The following is a 19,067-nucleotide window of genomic DNA, read 5'->3' on the forward strand; positions in this document are numbered from 1 at the left end:
ATCGCTTTTTAGGAGGAAGGAAATTTTTCCCAGAAGCTTCCTATCACATTTCCTTTTTCAGAACTGGGTCATAGCATCATAAGAGAAATGTAAGTTGACATGAAAGAAAGAGGATAAAAGTAGACAAATATGTCAAAAGGGTTAGGTTTACCTCCTACTGGTAAGGGTATGGGAATTTCTGATTGATTTAGACTAATCAGGATATTTCTTGAGACACTTGAGTGTGGGAGACCACTGGGGCTCTGAGACAAGGATCATGGGTAGGCGGGAATGTCTGTTCCAGGTGCTGCCCCAGAACCCAAGGACCCTTTCCCCCTGGGCTCTCCTCCTTTCTTACTTACCATCATTTAGCTGGGGCTGAATTTATTGAAGCTGTCCTCTAAGTTTTCTTGCTACTTTATTTTGCCAATGCTGCTTCCTTTAAGCTTGCCTTAAACCTTACACATTCCCTTACAAGTGTTCACCACCTGTTGTACGCTCATTAAGAGTATTTTTCTTCTTTAGTGTATACTTTTTTAGTGTATATTAACTCTTAAGTATAATAAGATTTGGCAATTAGTGCCCACCTGTTTTAAAATTAGGTTTTAATTTCAAAGTGAACAAGCAAAGTGAACACAAATTGAGTTTAATTTCAAAGTGAACAAACAATTTTTGCTTGTGGCAAAACAAAAACTTGGTAGCTGAAGAGAGGAAAAAACCAGACTTTTTTTTTTTTTTTAAAGAGGGAGTCTCGCTCTGTCCCCTAGGCTGGACATTGTCCCCCCTAGTACATTGGCGCCATCTCGGCTCACTTGCAACCTCTGCCTCCCAGGTTCAAGCGATTCTCCTAGCCGGGATTACAGGCATGTGCCACCATGCCTGGCTGATTTTTTTGTATTTTTTTTTTAGTAGAGATGGGGGGTTTCACCGCATTAGCCAGGATGGCCTCGATCTTCTGATCTTGTGATCCAACCACCTCAGCCTCCCAAAGTGCTGGGATTACAGGTCTGAGCCATTGCGCCTGACCAAAAAGACAGACTTTTTTAAAGAGATGATTTGTTTAAAAGAACATTGAGTGCAGAGCTAGCATTTTATCTTTTTAAGTATTTTATGGAAAGGTTCAAGGTAAGAATCATCTAAAATTCAGTGAATAAAGTGTGGGGCATGACCCAGTTCAATTTATTTAATATGTTATGTCAATGAAATAATTTTTGTGTTCGTTATAATGTTAGCTTTTGCTGGAAGATTATTAACTGTGAATAATCCTAAAACATTTTTTACTGTAACGTATGTCTTATTTTCCAGAGTCCTTCCTTCTACATTATTCCGATTCCTCAGTAAATAGTCTGAGCATTTTCTTTTCATGGTAGAGTTGTAACTTAGTGGAGTCGGAAACTTTATCCTATAAGTTAGAAACTTTAAAGATATTCTGTAAAATATTATAAATAAATAAAACTTTAAATTGAATGCCATGTTTAATTCTTTAATACAAAGAAGGAAAGATAAAAACTAAGATTCAAAACACAGGATAGCATAAGGAACTTTACTGTCCCACAGTTGTTATAATATATTTAGCATTTGTATTTTCTGTCTTGTTCCAGTACTATAATAACCCCAGGATTATGTTGCCATTATTTCTAAGGCTAGAGTGCTTTTCTATGTAAGGAGTTTTAAAAGAAAATATGCTATTTTACTTGATCTTCCCTTCCTGAAGTCTAAACATGCTTTTTCACCTGCACTAGAAAAGTTAACTGTCCACATTTATATTCATAGAGCAGGAGAGACACCCAGTGGCAGAAATACTTTTTGCTGCTTTTCCCCCCCTAACCAGGCCAAAAGCATGATTGAGCTACTTATTGATTCTTATGATTTGTGTCTTCTGATTGCTTTTACAAAATTATTTTCCACATATTAGAAATATTTTCTTCTCTGACTGTTAATTGAAGTTTACCCAAATGGCACACTAGAGCAGGCTTGGTGTTTACCATTGGAATGAAAGTTCATCTATAGACTTAATTAAGACAGCTCTATTCACACCACTGTTAGAGCAGTCTGGTGTTAGATAGAATGTAAAAATCTTAATATTAGGGACTATCTTGACATGTAACCAAGTAAATGTTAGCCGTTAAACTGAAAGCTAGCCTGGTGCTTTATTATAAAAATTTTCTGAAATTTCTGAAAAATGGAGACTCAGTCAAAAGATTTCAAGTTAACACAGAAAAAGTGACATTTATAATAAGGTTACATGAAAACTGTACTAAAAAGCTGCTAGTAGGCACTAGAGGCTGCTGTAATGACTGGTTTCATTTTTAATATAAAGTCTGCACATTCTTTGTTCTTTGCCAGCCATCTCTCTTTCCTCACTTGTAATTTCTGCTCCCTCAAAACTTTGGTTTTTATCATGGCTCAGTTTGATTCCTCTGGCCTGTTCCAACATCATCTCCTTTCAACTTCAATTTCTGTGGCCTCTTTCCTTTCTGCTTTATAGTTTGATCTACTAAGAGAAGATGATTAGCCTAAATTAAAATTGTTATGTTGTTGGCCTCTTGCATTGGTAGCCATTTGGTTAGGTGTTACAATTTTCAGCCAATCCTGGCATGGAGTTGCATGATCTCCACAGGATTTTTTTTTTTTTTTTTTTTTTTTTTTGGCAAGAGCTGTAGACAGTTCATCTCAGAAGAGATCTCTGGACATGACAGATATTTTGAAGATTTGTCCAAATGGAAATTCAGGGTATTGGGACATTCCCAAGCTGTGGTTCTCGTGCGTTAGCTATATCAGAATCATGCTTAGGGCTTACTAAAGCACAGATTACTGGGCTCTAGTCAAGAGTTTCTGATTCAGTAGATCAAAAACTGAATGGAACTCAAGAATTTGCGTTTATAACAAGTTCCCTGATGTTGCTGCTGGGCAAGAGAACACACTTTGAGATACATTGTCAGGGTATTTTAAACTATTATTGACTGAGCTAATCTATTTCTAAACTTTTTACAAAAGAAATTCACTTTGGGGGTAAAACGTATATTTAACTGAATGCTAAAATCACTATTTTCATTTACTGTTTTCAAATAAAACTGTGATTTTATGATGAGTCTTTGGGTTTCCCTGACCATTATGCTTTCCTACAGATTGACCTTAACTAGTTTGGTTTAATCTGCTTTCTTGTAGTTAAAATTTTGCCCCAAGGCACAAAAACGTTCAAGTTTTAAGAGTTTTTTTTTTTTCTCTTACAAAGGTGAATGCTATGACTCCAGTTAAAAAACAAGTTCTAGAAATATACTGACAGGGAGATTTGAAAGCAACCCAATACGATAACTGGCTTTGTTTTACTGAAGCAAACTCCCTTTCTTCTCTTCACAGGGTTACATGAGTTCTTTTTCCTCCTAGTCCTAGTGTACTTTGTGATTGCTTGCATTTATGCTCAATCATTGTGGCAGGCTATTAAGAAAGGAGGACCCATGCACATGATTTTAAAGGTTCTGACAACTGCCTTGCTGTTACAAGCTGGTTCAGCTTTAGCTAATTACATTCATTTCTCCAGGTAACTCAAAACCACTAAAACTGTGTTCATCATTACATCTAATTAATCCTAATTAGTCCACCAAAATTATGCTTGCTTTGATTATGAACAATTTTTTTCACATTTGTCATTTACACTAATCTTCTTCAATTCCTCAGTTACTCCAAAGATGGAATAGGGGTACCATTTATGGGAAGCTTGGCAGAATGTGAGTATCTTTCTGAGCATTTTTAAAAAAGCTTTTACACTTGCTATCTGCTTTTTTTTAAAAACTATTTCTTGTCATAGTATAAATTTTCTGTCGAAAGTTGTTTAGAAATCAGCTTGAGTACAAGATTACAGTTTAAGTTCCCATATGTCCTACTTAGTTTCTTCTTAATAATAGGTAATGTGTACAGCTCCTCATTGTTTTTTTGTTTGTTTGAGGCAGGGTTCTTACTCTGTAGCCCAGGCTGGAGTGCAGTGGTGCAGTCACGGCTCACTGCAGCCTCAAACTCCTAGACTCAGGTGATCCTCCTGCCTCAGCCTTCCCAGTAGCTGGGAGTACAGGCACATACCATCATGCCTGGCTAATTTTTAAATTTCCTTTTCTGTAGATGGGGTCTCACTATGTTGCCCAGGCTGGCCTTATACTCTTGGGCTTAAGGGATCCATCCGCCTTGGCCTCCCAAAGTCCTGGAATTACAGGCATGAGTCACTACACTCTGCCTCTTCATTGTTTTTAGGCATATTTATATACATTCTCTCATCTTATCCTCAATAGAAGAGTATGTCTGCATATCCTTATTTTGCAGATAAAGGATCTGGGCTCAGTGATGTGAAACAGATTTCCAAATGTCAGTCAGCTATTGAGTGGTAGAGACTAGACTCAGACCTAAATTTTCTTACCTCAAAGCTGAAGGTTTTCTTCCTATTTTAATTCCATTCTCTGTTATACTGACTCTTTTCTATTTCTGACCCAAAGCCTAAAACTCACATCAAAATACACTATGAAGAAAAGTGATAAGCTTTCTTAAAAAAATCATTAAATACTACCTCACAAAATAAATATATATATGGAACTTGAAGCATTTATAGATTTTCGTTGTTTTCTTATAGTGTTGACGTGGATACAGGTGGTTTTGATTCCTCTTTTCTGTTTGAAGTAGCAGGCTTCCCCTGCAGTGTAGGTGATGGCCACCTGGTGGCACATCACACTAATGTATGGAGCTTCTCATGTGTCTTCAGGATTCTGAAAGTAAAACCAATGTTTGGATGTTATGGGAGCTATGCATTTCATTGTATTGTTTCTTGTTAATAGTTTTAGAAAATACTCTTTATAGTTCAGCCATCAAAAAAAAAAAACTCAGAAATGAAGGTACTAGTATTCTCCACATTGCAGAAATCATATTTAGAATTTAACAAGCAGTGAGTTATTAACAATTTAATATGATTAAATTCTAAATCATATTTAGAATTTAACAAGCAGTGAGCAGAGAACAAGATTATGTAGTTAGAAAAGCTAAGAAAAATGGGAAATGAAGAGAGTTAAGGTTGGACTTAATGGACATATGGTATGGGCATATATATGTATTTTTAAATAGTATTGCTGCTGTTTTAACTATTTTTATGAATATATACAAAATTTATGACAATTTTTAAATCTTTAGAATTATTACATGCGAATATCTCTCAATGAATTTCCTTAGCTTGTCTTTGAAAATAGCTGTCTTTTTGTGGTTAAAAAAAAAAAAAAAAGATGTTCTCATCATAACGCAAAAAGCGCTAAATTTTTTAATACTGTGTAAACTTGGTTGACATTGGTTTTCATGTCCCATTAGTTTTTGACATCGCTTCCCAAATTCAGATGTTATACTTGCTTTTGAGTCTATGCATGGGTTGGACGATAGTCAGAATGAAGAAGTCTCAAAGCAGACCTCTCCAGTGGGATTCTACACCTGCATCCACTGGCATTGCAGTATTCATTGTCATGACACAGGTGAGTGTTGATACTGTTTCTGCTTAGTAATCCTCAGAAATGCAAACTGGAGCATACCTCATTTCAGAATTGAAAGCTGGGACCCATGAGGAATTTGTGTCATTTTTTTTTTTTCTTGAAATGTCTGAGCTTCTACAATTTGTGTCATTTAAAGTATGAATTTAAAGAGCATTAGATCAAATAATCTTAATTATCTGGATGCAACTATATGTAGACTGCAGAATTTAATTATAATTTACCTGAATTTGAGCTTCCTGTCAGCTTATTTAAGCACCATATATTTAATACTAGGTTAGAGTCTTATTTCCTACTTAATAATAGCTTTCTTTCATATTTCTCTAGCATATGGTAAGTACTTAACATTGAATGAATGATTCAATGGATTTGAGATTTATCCATTGTCAATCTTTAGGATTGGCTACTTTGTACATAAAAGAATTCAGGTGATTATGTAAGATTAATTAAAAGGCCAAATATAGACTAAAAAAGAATGGGATCTTGTTTTTGAAAGCAAATGTAAAAACAAAACTGGTCTTTTATAAGGGTCCTGCATGCCTTTTTTTTTTCTTTTCCTCTGTATTAATAGTATTGACATTCTAAGATACCCATATGCCTGGGTTCAATGGATTTGTAAAAATTAAGAAGAAAGGTATAAAAATAAAATTTTTACTAAGTTTTTGATGAGCATTAGCTATAGATGAAAATGAAGTATATATACTTAGGCTCTGTAAAGGACATTATAATATAAGTTTAATGCATTAAATAAATTGAAAAATATATTAATGAAGGATGGGGCCAGTGCTTTATTCATCTTTCTATCCCTAGTATTTATTTAATATAGTAGGTTTTGAGTGGAATAGGAGTATTGAATTTACATGAATGATTTGGGTAAGAGACCATATCACAGGTGGTGATATTTAGAAAGGAGATAGTGCCGGAAAAGGGGATGATGAGAAAGAATTGAATTAGAAGAATTGATTAAAATAAGGTTAAGATTCTAACAACTTAATGTTTTTGAGCCAGGACTTACAGAGAGTAGTGTCAATGTCAGGTTAAATTCTCACTTTTTATTTCTTTTAAAAATTACATTTTTATTATTTCATTGTAATTTTAATTTACTGTCATAGACAAATATGAGTTGAGAACTAAGATGATATTACACTAGAGTTTACATGAGAATTTATGAAGAATACATTAAACATAGCTGTGATCTTCAGCAACAACCCAGACAAGGCAGATCAGACAGGCAGTCAGAGGCTATACAAATACATACATATTTTATACAGATCACATATTAGCATATGTATGTGAAAACAGGGAAGTTTGAATATGTAAAAATATGAACCATGGGCTGTGGTAGCTCTGTGGTAGCACTTCTGTGTTGCAAAAGTGAAGTTCAGAAATGTAGGTTAAGAAATCAGATGGGAGACTGGGCGCGGTGGCTCACGCCTGTAATCCCAGCACTTTGGGAGGCCAAGGTGGGCAGATCACCTGAGGTCAGGAATTTGAGACCAGCCTGGCCAACATGGTGAAACCCCATCTCTACTAAAAATACAAAAACTAGCCGGATGTGCTGGTGTATGCCTGTGATCCCAGCTACTCAGGAGTCTGAGGCAGGAGAATCAATTGAACTTGGGAGGTGGAGGTTGCAGTGAGCTGAGATCGTGCCACTGCACTCCAGTCTGGGAAACAGAGTGAGACTTTGTCTTAAAAAAAAAAAAAAAAAAGAAATCAGATGGGTATAATTTGGTGGTTTGGAAGAATAACACTTTCAGTAACAGAGCATATATTGAGCCCAAGAAGGAATTTCACATGTTATAGTGACAAAGGAATTTACCTAACAAGAATGGTAGCAGGAGTAAAATTAGTGTAGAGGATGTGAGAAGGAGGAAAGCAAGAGGTTGCTGGTAAACCCCATAAAACCTAATAATTGGATTTGTTATTGAGTTTTGATGTATTCTAAAAATTCTTGGAAGTCACCAAAGACTCAATTCTGAGTGAGGGCTGGCTGAATTGACAAAGGAAAGAAGTGCAGAGAGCTGCAGACGTGTGTTGCAATGGTTAAAATATTAGAGTAAGTTAAGTTATTGATGTTTAGTAAAGATGGAGGCAACATGGACACTAATTTCTTTTGAATAGTAATAAACAGAATAGCTTAATGAGGAACTAGCTGAGCTTTTTACTGTTAGCAACATGAGAGAAAAGGTCGGTAAACAGTGATGAATAAGTGCCCTGAGGATTTATAGTGAATAATAAAAATATGCTGTCCTTTACCAAGGGATGTTAGCATGAAAATGAATAAAGTCTGAAATCAACAATTCTGACTTTTTAATTTCTGAGTTGTACAAAAAACACTGAAATGTTTGAAAGTTACCCTGAGATAGCCAGTTTGAATGCAGAACGGTTTACATTCAATGATGTTGAAGTAAAAAGGAAATGGATTTAGAAGAAAGTTTGTTCTTTTAACCTTTTCAGTTCGTTTTCATCCTTAGAGATGATCTTATTTGAATCATGACAACAATAGAATTTTTTTTTTTCCCTTTTTTTTCGAGATGGAGTTTCACTCTTATTGCCCAGGCTGGAGTGCAATGGCACGATCTCAGCTCACTGCAACCTCCACCTCCTGGGTTCATGTGATTCTCCTGCCTCAACCTCCTGAGTAGCTGGGATTACAGGCGCCCGCCACCACGCCCAGCTAATTTTTTGTATTTTTAGTAGAGATGGGATTTCATGTCCAGGCTGGTCTCAAATTCCTGACCTCAGGTGATCTATCCGCCTTGGCCTTCCAAAGTGCTGGGATTACAGGCGTGAGCCACCATGCCCAGCAGCAATAGAATTTTTAAAAAATCTCTTAACTCTGGTCTTACTTCATAAAAATTCATTTTTTCTAGCTTAGGGTATTAGAGTGATGAAAAGACTGTACTTTATTCATTAACAACCTCTATGGTCTGATAGGAATGTTTATATAACATTTAAAGGGATGTTTATTAAAGAGTTGAAAAAAATATTTAATTAGGTGTAATCTTTTTTTTTCCTAAACGTAATATTGTTTTTCTTTTGCAGAGTGTTTTGCTACTTTGGGAACAGTTTGAAGATACCAGTCATCATAGCTACCATTCACACCACAACTTAGCAGGGATCCTCCTAATCGTCCTAAGAATTTGCCTAGCATTGTCATTAGGCTGTGGACTCTATCAGATCATCACAGTGGAGAGAAGTACACTCAAAAGGGAGTTCTACATCACATTTGCCAAAGTATGGGTTTGGAAAGAAAATGGTTTATTCTGATTATCCACTTCATTCTGGTTTCTTTGGGAAGTTAATAAACAACTACATGCTAACTTTTATTAAACTTCTGGGCCGAGCACAGTGGCTCACTCCTGTAATCCCAGTGCTTTGGGAGGCCGAGACAGGCGGATCGCTTGAGCCCGCAAGTTGGAAACCAGCCTGGGCAACATAGATCCCATCTCTACAAAAAATTAATATTAGCCAGGCTCTGTGGTGAGCACCTGTTGTCTCAGCTACTCGAGAGGCTGAGATGGGAGGATTGCTTGAGCCTGTGTGTTGAAGGCTTCAGTGAGCCAAGATTGGGCCACTGCACTCCAGCCTGGGTGACAAGGCGAGACCTTGTTTTTTTTTTTTTTTTTTTGTAAAAAAAAAAAAACTATTATGTGACAGACACTACCATAAGTTCTCTATGTGGTTCAACTCATTTAACCTTAGCAACTTATGTGATGTAGGTATTATCCCCATTTTACAAGACCTGTGAGACAGTACTTTCCATATACTCTTTGCAGGTCAGTTTTGCCTGGTTCGTATTTTCGTCAATAGGGATTTTGCATTTTTTTCTGTAATATAATTTTAAATTTTTAAAATCAAATATGCTTTGGATTTCTCAACACTTATTAATTGACTATAATCTGTTATTCTCAGAGTTATACAATGTTTTATAACAAACTGTTAGGAGCTATCCTTCAGCATAAGCAGCTGGAGCCAGGAGGCTGGGTTCATGTTTCAGCCAGCCTCACTCCATCCACATGAGATCCTGTCACTTTATTCCTCCTTTCTTGTCCTTCTTCTGCTAGTGAGATCTAAAAGCAAATTCGGTTTTTTTCTATACAGGAGAAGGGTTAGAGCAGTAACATTATAGAACCCTCCCTCCCTAGAAGGTTTCATTTTTCTGTCAGATTGAGAGAATCCATACCCCTTAATTTTAGCTCCTCAAACCAGCATTCTGATCAGACTGATTCTGTTCAGTCAGCCCATCTTGTCCAGAGTTATTGACTGTTATTCTAAGGCAGCTATGGAAGGAGAGCCAGATTCCTGCTTTATTCCTAGTGTTGAGCATTGCAAAGCTGCTGCTGCAGCCCTAGGAACCAACTTCAGGCTTCTGAGCATAAGACAAGAAGATGTCATCCTGCCTTTCAGTTTTTCACAGGGACAGTAGTGCTTATTGTTTGATAAGTTAATATATATTTGAGGTGTTTAGGCATTAAGGTTTTTTATTTTGCTTTTTGTCATTATTGCTGTTGTTTTTGAGACGGAGTCTCGCTCTATCGTCCAGGCTGGAGTGCAGTGGCGCCATCTCGGCTCACTGCAAGCTCCGCCTCCCGGGTTCACGCCATTCTCCTGCCTCAGCCTCCCAAGTAGCTGGGACTATAGGCGCATGCCGCCATGCCCGGCTAAGTTTTTGTATTTTTAGTAGAGACGGGGTTTCACCTTGTTAGCCAGGATGGTCTCGATCTCCTGACCTTGTGAACCTTCTGCCTTGGCCTCCCAAAGTGCTGGGATTACAGGCGTGAGCCACCATGCCCGGCCTCTTATTTTGCTTTATGCTTAAAGCAGTGCAAATTTTAAAGTATTTTGTGTTTTAATTTAACTTTCTGAATAGGGTCAAACATCCAAAAGTAAGGAGTAGCAAAAAGTTATTCTCACCTCCTCACACAATTGCTACTATTAGTTCTTAATTTATCCTTCTAGAGAGTTTTAAGTATATATGCCTATATATATTTCCCTTCAGTTTTATACAAATAGTAACATATGAAACATTTTTCTATATCTTGTTTTTTTCTTCCTATATCTTCAGTGTACCAAACATTTCAACAGCTACTATTTACTAACTTATTTTTTTATTTCAAATTTAATTTTGGGAAAGAGAATACATTGCCATAGTTCAAGGAAAAATAGAAAAATATTTGAAAAGTATAAACAGTTACCCATTCTTACCTGCCCAGCTCCCCCGGTTCAAGGAAAAATAGAAAAATATTTGAAAAGTATAAACAGTTACCCATTCTTACCTACCCAGCTCCCCTGGTTCAAGGAAAAATAGAAAAATATTTGAAAAGTATAAACAGTTACCCATTCTTACCTGCCCAGCTCCCCCTCCTCTGTTCTACCCCTCAAACAGGTAACAACTATTAATGTTTTTTGTGTATTTTTACAGAATTTCTTTGTGTATCAGCATGCAAATATGAATGTACATTATTTTTTCTTTTTACAGGAATATTACACATTTGTGCCTTGCTTTTGTCACTTAATAATTTGTTATATTAATAATTTGTAGTGTATCAAAATGTGTATGCAGCAGATTTATAAACATAAGATTATAAATACTCCAAAAATACTCATTTGGTTAGAAACAAAATACTAATGTCATAGCAACAGTAAATTTATTTCTACATTTTATTACAAGCTCTACTCTAAAGGCCTGTTGAGGTTAATCAGGACCTAAATATGCTAGTAACATTTTTTATATGGTACATTCTGGAAAAAAAAAAAAAAAAACACAGCTGTACTTATTTCACTTTTTCATTTGTTTCAGGGCTGTATCTTGTGGTTTTTATGCCATCCGGTTCTTGCATGCATTTCTGTCATTTTTAGCGACTACCAAAGAGACAAGGTAAGAAATATACATGATGAAAGTAGTTTTTTTTAATGAAAATATTGTCTTAATTGGGAGAATATTTAAATAGGTGGGGCCTGTTTATTTTTTAAGACATTTTCTGGGTTATTTAAAACTTTGAAACAAAGTAGTAAACCAGTAAGTAGATAAATTTGAAGTTTAAAATATTTTCAAAATATTTATAAGCAAAATGGTGGAAATAGGTTTTCTTGATTCTATTTTAGCTTATTTTAGAAACGGCAATAGAGAATTTTAAAATAGAAATTTTGTTTTATAAATTAAATAATTTATAATGCATCTTTTAAAAAATGATTAAAATTTTTTGTTACATAATAGTAAAAATCAAGATTTGTAAAAATCAGTCTAGTTGCTTTAACAGACTACAAACCAGAGTGCCATGCTGAAGTATGATGCATTTTGATTGTGTTGATACCTACCTTCTTAGGTGAATGGCTCCATCGTTTCAAAATAGAGGTCTGCCAGGAGCCCTTTACAAGCAATGCAGTATGTGCCTGAATGCACAAATGTTTATTGAGCCTGAGGTATTTACAAAGGGTGAATAGATAGGACAGTAGTCTACAAAAATAGAGAAGCAACTTGAGAGTTTTTGAAAGGGCTTTTAGAGTACTCTTTAAAGTTCAGGTAGGAGCATGCTTTATTCCTATTACTAAATTAGCTAGGAACCTGATTTTTCTTATTTACTGAAACTCTTGTCTGTAGTGCATACCCTTGGGAGAGAATGGTTTAGCAAGTTATTCTTTTGTGCCTTACTTTTTCATCTACAAAATAACTGTTAAAGGGATTTTTTATCCTTAAACAATTAGAGCATTAGTCAGAAATTTTTTTTGATAAAATGTACCTATGGTAAAGATGAAAGATAGAGTATTGTATTTATATAAAAAGCATATATAGATTCATGAGAAATTGAGTATTATTTCTCTGTTTCTGCATGCAGTAAAAGCATTCCTTTCTTTTTCTTTTCAGGTTATTACAATAGGTGTTATCCTTTGCCAGTCTGTTTCCATGGTTATTCTCTACAGACTCTTTCTATCTCACAGTCTATATTGGGAAGTTTCTTCACTTTCTTCAGTAACACTACCACTGACCATATCATCTGGACACAAAAGTCGCCCTCATTTCTGATACTTGATTTTTGTTGAGAGGAAAAGTGAATTGGTTTAAAAGAGTGCAATAAGGATCCAAATACAGTTACTTTTTTTTCATACATTTAGTATGAAAACTTGGAACAGCGAAAGCAGAGCACGTTATTTATATAACTGCATTTAAGCAGTACCAAGACTGAAAAAAAGGTAATAAATGAAATGTTTTGAAATATACTTAAAAAACAAACTTTGAAGAAAGTGTTGTTATAAAATGATTGAAGCAATTTCTATATGGAAATAAATGTGAAAAATAACTATATGCTATTTTGGTAAAATATTCACCACTTATAATGCCTCATCTTAATAGCTAACTCAGGTTTAATAGTCTTATAAAAAGTAATCAGTTAAATGATTACTTGCTTATAAATATCTAAACTAGTCCAGTTATGAAATCAGTGTAATACATTGATTTTAAAAACTGCTGCTTTTTATGCTTTAAGGAAATGCATTTCATATTTGAGTTTAAAGGAATTGAAATTACTTCAGGAAATGAATATAAAATATGTTCACAGTTAAATGACTAGGCTTTTGTTTATTTGTGGGTGGAGTTAGTCTCCAATTTTTTTCTGCCATTTTTGGCTCTAGTTCAGGTTTTAGCTTGATTAGCAAAGGTTTTTGACAAACAGTTTATGAAAAAATAAAACTTAAATACATTACACGGGTTGTAAAGACAAAGGATTTTAAAATCTGAGCACTTAGGTGAAGGGACAAGCAGGTTTATGTGGTTAAAAAGAAAGAAGGGAAAAGGTACTACGTGATACGGTACTGAAATTTTGATCCCAATAGAATTCATTTCTCTTACATTGAATCCCCAATCATAATTAAGCCGTATACACAGATTAAATTAACAGAAGCATTTCATATAAATGTTGGTTTCAGTCATCAACTACCCATGAATTCCTGCCCAAGGATACTTAATCAGGATTAAATTTTCTATGAATAATTGAAAAACAAAACACTCACTGGATTTGTTATAATCCGTGTTGGCACTGGATTCTAAGTAGTTGCCATCTTGAATCCTTTGTAATAAAGCCATATTTGTGTGTGTGTGTGATGCCCCAGTATTGAGTATGCTAGCTAAAAAAATATCAAGTGCCTGATTAAAGAATTGCTAAATGGTTGTCGATAATCGCTGTATAAAATGAGTATTCCCATTAATAGTCACTGATTGGAAATTATTCTGTTGCTGTTTGTCAAGCTGTTCAGGCCTTTTCCTTTTTACTTCTGGCTTATTTTAAAAATATTTTTTATCTACTTACTGTGTGTTTAAGCAAGAAACAGTGCACTGATCTGGTAGTTAAATTTTTTAATTAAATAGTTAAAATAATGTAGTGCAACTTAAAAATATCTATGGCTTTGGTTTTTTTTTTCCCTTGTACCTAGTCTCACTGGGAATGACTAGTATTCTGCCTCACTTTCAGGGCAGAATATGTGTTTGTGACCCAAAGTGACAAAGTTACAAAATTCAGCCTGCTCATTAAATCATATCTCTTTTAGTTCTTTGTAGATCATTTAGTAAATTAGAGCTACAGGTTAAGACTAGAAAGTCTGAGTTACGTTTTAGGTATACATGATCGTCTGAGTGGTCATAACCTTTTCTTTTATCATGTCTCCCTAATAACCCCAGCTATTGTCTGTTGTGTTCAGCTGAGATGCAAAAAAGAAATTAAGCAAAAAAGAAAAAGGTGAAGCCTTTTCATAAATTTTGTGAACTTGCCAAAAGGGGAAGGAAAAATCTTTGTGTTACTTCACTCAAAGAACATAAGTAACTGCAATTAACATATATGAAATTTATTACTCTGCTTGCGTTTATGAAACCAGTTTTTTAAACTTTAATTCTTAAATTTGTGGTTGGAATTGCTGATAATTTATTTTGTTATTCAAGAGCCATTGTTAAGCGGAGGAAAGTAGTTGTTAATGTATAAAACTGTTCTTGACTAGTAATCTTGACTGGTAATTTATAGTTCATAAGTCATGACACAGTATCCCCTCCTTTTCTGAATGTTTACACGGAGATTCATCACTGCAGCTTACAGAAGTTAAGTGTATACTGCAACCTCTAATTAAAGATAGAAATCTTTTCTACTTTCCTTTGTCAGATAATGCTTTTTTATGTGTTTTTATGTTTTTTGAAAGAAGATAAATGGTTCATCCAGAGCTTTATAAAGAAGCATTTCTTTTCTTCCCTTAAAAAATAGATGTTTATTTTTATTGATGTGTGTATAATAAGATGGGTGCCTACGGTGATGCATTTTACCAAGCATTTTACCTTGATTATTACTAATCTCTATTGTAATAACCAGACTCCCATTTAACTGAGTATAAGGGAGAATAAATGATTTCTCAAAGGTCACCAAACTATTTAGTTTTTCCATTTTACCTTCATGATTTAAGGAACACGTATTAGCTGTGTTTTAGTGAGAATGAATTGCTATCCATCATAATTTTCGCTATTGATTTGAATGTTAAAACTAGAATTGTGCTAAAATCAGAACATGAGCTTGAATATCTGTAAGACCTCAGCACACTTCAGTATTTGAACCTGGCTGTTAGCTAGACAGTATTACTAGCAGGAGAGTTAATCTAGGCAGAAGAGCTTGCTTTAGGGTAATTATTTATGATCTCCAGTAAAGTAAGTCACATCTGATGAACATAAGAGATACACAAATCTGAGATCATCTCTAAAATAATGAGACTAGAACCTATCTATCAACATGAACATGGGCTCCTTCAGCATGTTTCTTCTAGGAGACTGCATGTTCTTTGGAATTTGGAAATCTGGAATTATCTGTGAAACATTTTCTTAAATAGCTGCTGTGGTGTCAAATCACCGAAGTTGTTTTTTGTTTGTTTTGAGGATTGATATGATTGTTAGAAGTAGCCAGATCTGAAGAGGTAATACCGTTTTTTATTCCAACGTGTATTTGTGAATTGAGACTAAAATAATGAGATTGGTTTTCCTCTGTGATCTGAAAGTAGTGTGGTAGAAGCACCGTAGCTTGATCTCTTGCAATAGCTCTCTATGTAATATTATGACCTCCACACTTGGACAGCCTTCTGCACAGCTCCAGGGGCATCATATGTGTTGTGCTGTAGGAGTGCCATGAAGCCTTTGCGGGGAGGAAAGAAGTGGTCCTGCCCACTAGGGCCATTCTCCACAATGTAGCCAAAACAATCTCTTAAAAATGGAAATAATCTGGATGATGAGCATACAGAAATTCTTTGTGCTAATCTTATAACTTTTTTGTAAGTTTGAAATTATTTTACAAAGTTTATAAATCATATAAATCAGATCAAACTACTGCTTCCCTGACAAAAACCCTCCATGTGCCTCTCACTGCACTTAGGAAAAGAAGTCCTCGCTCATTACTATGTTCTGCAAGGCCCATAGGATCTGGTTATCTCTTAATTTGTACCACTCTCACACACATATCCCAGCCTCATTGTCCTTCATCAAAAAAAGATCTAGCTTATATCACAGCCTCAGATACTTGGCACTAGCCATCTTCTCTGCCGGGGACATTCTCTTCCAAATCTTGGCATGGTTGCATGGCTGAATCCTCATCCTTCAGGTTCTCAGCTCAGATGTCTTTTAGAGAACTCACATCATCTGTGGTGGATTTATATGGTACAGTTTAGTCAACCTGGAGATAGGTTCCGCAGAATTCTCTTCCGTGCATAATTTCCGGACAATGTAGGCCATAAGAAATGTTTGATACAAGATATAGAAGGCAGAAGTAAAGTAGCAGCCAGATCTGGATTCTTTTTATAAGTGGAAGGACCAGACAAGGCACAAGACACTGTTGCAGCTTATCCACATTATTGCTTATCTGTTGGCTCATCTTGGCCTGTGGGACAACAGCCAGGCCCACAGGAACACCAGTTCCTGCTGGAACACCTCCTTCAGCTTCTCTGGCTCCTGGGCCAGGTGTGCGCTTTACTCTGACAAAGGGTGCCAGCTTCCGCTGGACAACTCCGTCATTCACACTGGAGGATTAGAGGCAGTGAGAGACCTGTATGGCTTCCCGTCCATCCTCACAAGTTCCACTCAATTCCCACAGGTTCTACTCATCCTAGCAAGTTCCTTGCTTCCCCCATTTCCCTTGTCTTCCCTTTTCAACTGCCAGACACAAAAGAAACTACCTCCTATAATCGCTATAAAAGTCCCTTATTTTGAATATTAAGATACGTGTATGTGTATTAGATCCTAGTGGTTCTTTTCTGATCAGACCCTGATTAACATGCAATCCTATCTAATGCTATTCCCCCATCCTAGTTCTATCATATTATCCCTTTTTTTGTTTATTGTACTTAGCTGGTTTATCTTTGTCATCTCTCAAATTAGAATATAAATTTTAAGTGAGTTTGTCTCTATTGTTCATTGCTGTATGCCTAATACTAGGACACTCCCTGGTGCATACTAGATGCTCAAAAATATTTTTGAGTGAATGAATGAAGGCAATGCTGAAAAGTTCCAAATCTGAACTTACCAGTGTAGTATTAATTATATAATAGAAGCTCCTATAGTGACTTCAATAATGCCTTGCCTATTCTTTGTTCAATTGTATGGAATTTGGTAGTGTGTAAAAATCTTGACTAGTCAAGTAGTTGTTATAAAACATGAATTATGAGAGTATTTCTCAAGTTCTCACAGAGGCAGTTTCTCTTTATTTTATGTAGTCCTGTAATAGGACCATGTGTCTGGTTTCTTGGCCTGCCACAACTAGAAGCACTAATTTAAAAGAGAAGTTTCTAGTCAGCTAGAGGAGGGAATGTTGACAGTAGTCAGAAGCAGCTGGGAAAAGATAGGAAAACTAGAAATGACAGTAACACTCAAATTACAGCAGCCTGGGGTCATTTAGTGTAGGTGAAAGCAAACCCTGTGTTGTGTATCTCAGTAGACTCTTAAGAGATTTGTTGTTCAATATATTCATGACAGTGACTGATCATAATCAAGAAGATATTAAGTTATAAATTATGTTCAGTAGCCTCAAAGAAGTATGCGAAAACCTTGTAATGTTTTCTTCTTGTTAAACAGGTAATATATACACATTGTACAAAAATCAGAAAGTTGAAAAAGGTGGGAAAAAGAAGTTCTCTCTTTCATTTCCCTTCCCTGGATCTAATCTCTGTTACCAGTTATCTTTCTAGAAATGGCCCCATGCACATATAAACATATATGAAACACAATTTATAGCATACCATTCAGACTTTTGTACATTCAGCAATTCTGTAGTCCTACCTACAGTTGTCCCATTTTTTTCACCGATTGCCTAGAACTCCCATTATATGGATGTACTTTGATTTTTGCAGAGAATCAGTTCTGTTACTGCACATTGCTGTTTTCCAGCCTTTTGCTAATACAGACAAGGCTGAAATTAAGACTGTAATCAAGTATTTGCCAAGGCTTCCTCCCCTGCTCCCAAAATGCCTCCACTCCAGGTTCCAGGTCTAGATCCTTGGGATTTTCTAGGTGATAGAAGTATCTTTGTTATTCATAGTAAGCTCTCTGATAGTTTTTCTAACAAGATGACTCAGATAGGGGCTGGCCATACCAGAAGACCAACCATCAGATTAGAGGGTTGGAGTTTTGAGTCATATGATATTAGCCCAACATCTGAGGTGGAGAGAGGGGTTAGAGATTGAGTTCAGCTTTGTATAGAGATTGAGTCAATCAATCATGCCTGTAATGAAACCCCGAGAGAAGCTCTGGTCAGTGACACTCAAGTGAACTTTCCTGGTCGGCAATACTCTGGTGTGTTCTAGGAGGGTGACATGTCCCTGAGAACACAGAAACTGTATTTGGGATTCTCCTACTCCTTGCTCTATATATGTCTTCTTTTGGCTGTTCTGATCTGTATCCTTTTGCTATAATAAACTATAATTGTATGCATAGCACTTTGCTGAGTTCTGTGAGTTGTTCTATTTAATTATCTAACCTGAAGGTATTGTGGGAACCCCTGAACTTGCAGCCAGTTGGTCAGAAGTAATGATGGCCCTGGGAATGCCCAAAGCTGCTAGTTTCTGAAGTGAGGGCAGTCATGGAGGACTGGGCCCTTAACCTGTGAAGTTTGGCTTAACTTTAGGCAGTTCATGTCACAAGCCATTGCAAATATCCTGATTACCCATGCAAAACAAAAACACTTAACAGAAAATTATCCCTTAACCAGAGAGTACAACGTAATTTTCTGTTGTTTTTGTTTTCCATGGATTGTACTAGATATCAATCTGATAAATAACTTTTATTCATTATAGTTTTAATTTGCATTTCTCTTATTAATTTATATGTTTTAAAACCATTTTCTTTCCAGTTCTATGATCTGTTAACATATTTTTCCCACTTTTTTATTGGTTTGGTTGTCTTTTTCTTATTGATTTGTTAAAACTCTTTATAACAGAAATTGGTCATTTGTGATATGAGTTTAAACTATGTTTCTCAATTTGTCATTTTTCTTTTTCCTTTTTTAATGGTATCTTTTTCTTGTAGAGTTTTTAATGCAAGTGGAATTATCAGTCTTTTATTTT

At 35.6% G+C, this 19,067-nt stretch overlaps 1 protein-coding gene across 3 annotated transcripts in view; it reads left to right on the plus strand.

Moving 5' to 3' along the window:
• The window catches only part of GPR180 (G protein-coupled receptor 180), a 33,342-nt gene extending 14,902 nt beyond the window's left edge, over positions 1 to 18,440 (plus strand). For 2 of the 3 annotated variants that reach the window (XM_074021265.1, XM_074021267.1), the window contains 6 exons: positions 3,340 to 3,520; positions 3,658 to 3,707; positions 5,320 to 5,477; positions 8,541 to 8,732; positions 11,299 to 11,376; positions 12,364 to 14,895. In XM_074021265.1, the coding sequence (XP_073877366.1) occupies positions 3,340 to 3,520; positions 3,658 to 3,707; positions 5,320 to 5,477; positions 8,541 to 8,732; positions 11,299 to 11,376; positions 12,364 to 12,522 (818 nt within the window). In that variant the 3' untranslated portion in view covers positions 12,523 to 14,895. Of the gene's footprint in view, positions 1 to 3,339; positions 3,521 to 3,657; positions 3,708 to 5,319; positions 5,478 to 8,540; positions 8,733 to 11,298; positions 11,377 to 12,363 lie in introns of all 3 variants that reach the window. The other variant, XM_005586095.5, reaches the window with a different exon arrangement.
• The last annotated feature ends 627 nt before the right edge of the window (positions 18,441 to 19,067 follow it).

Source organism: Macaca fascicularis, chromosome 17 (genome assembly GCF_037993035.2).
Source record: "Macaca fascicularis isolate 582-1 chromosome 17, T2T-MFA8v1.1".
NCBI classification, from domain to species: domain Eukaryota; kingdom Metazoa; phylum Chordata; class Mammalia; order Primates; family Cercopithecidae; genus Macaca; species Macaca fascicularis.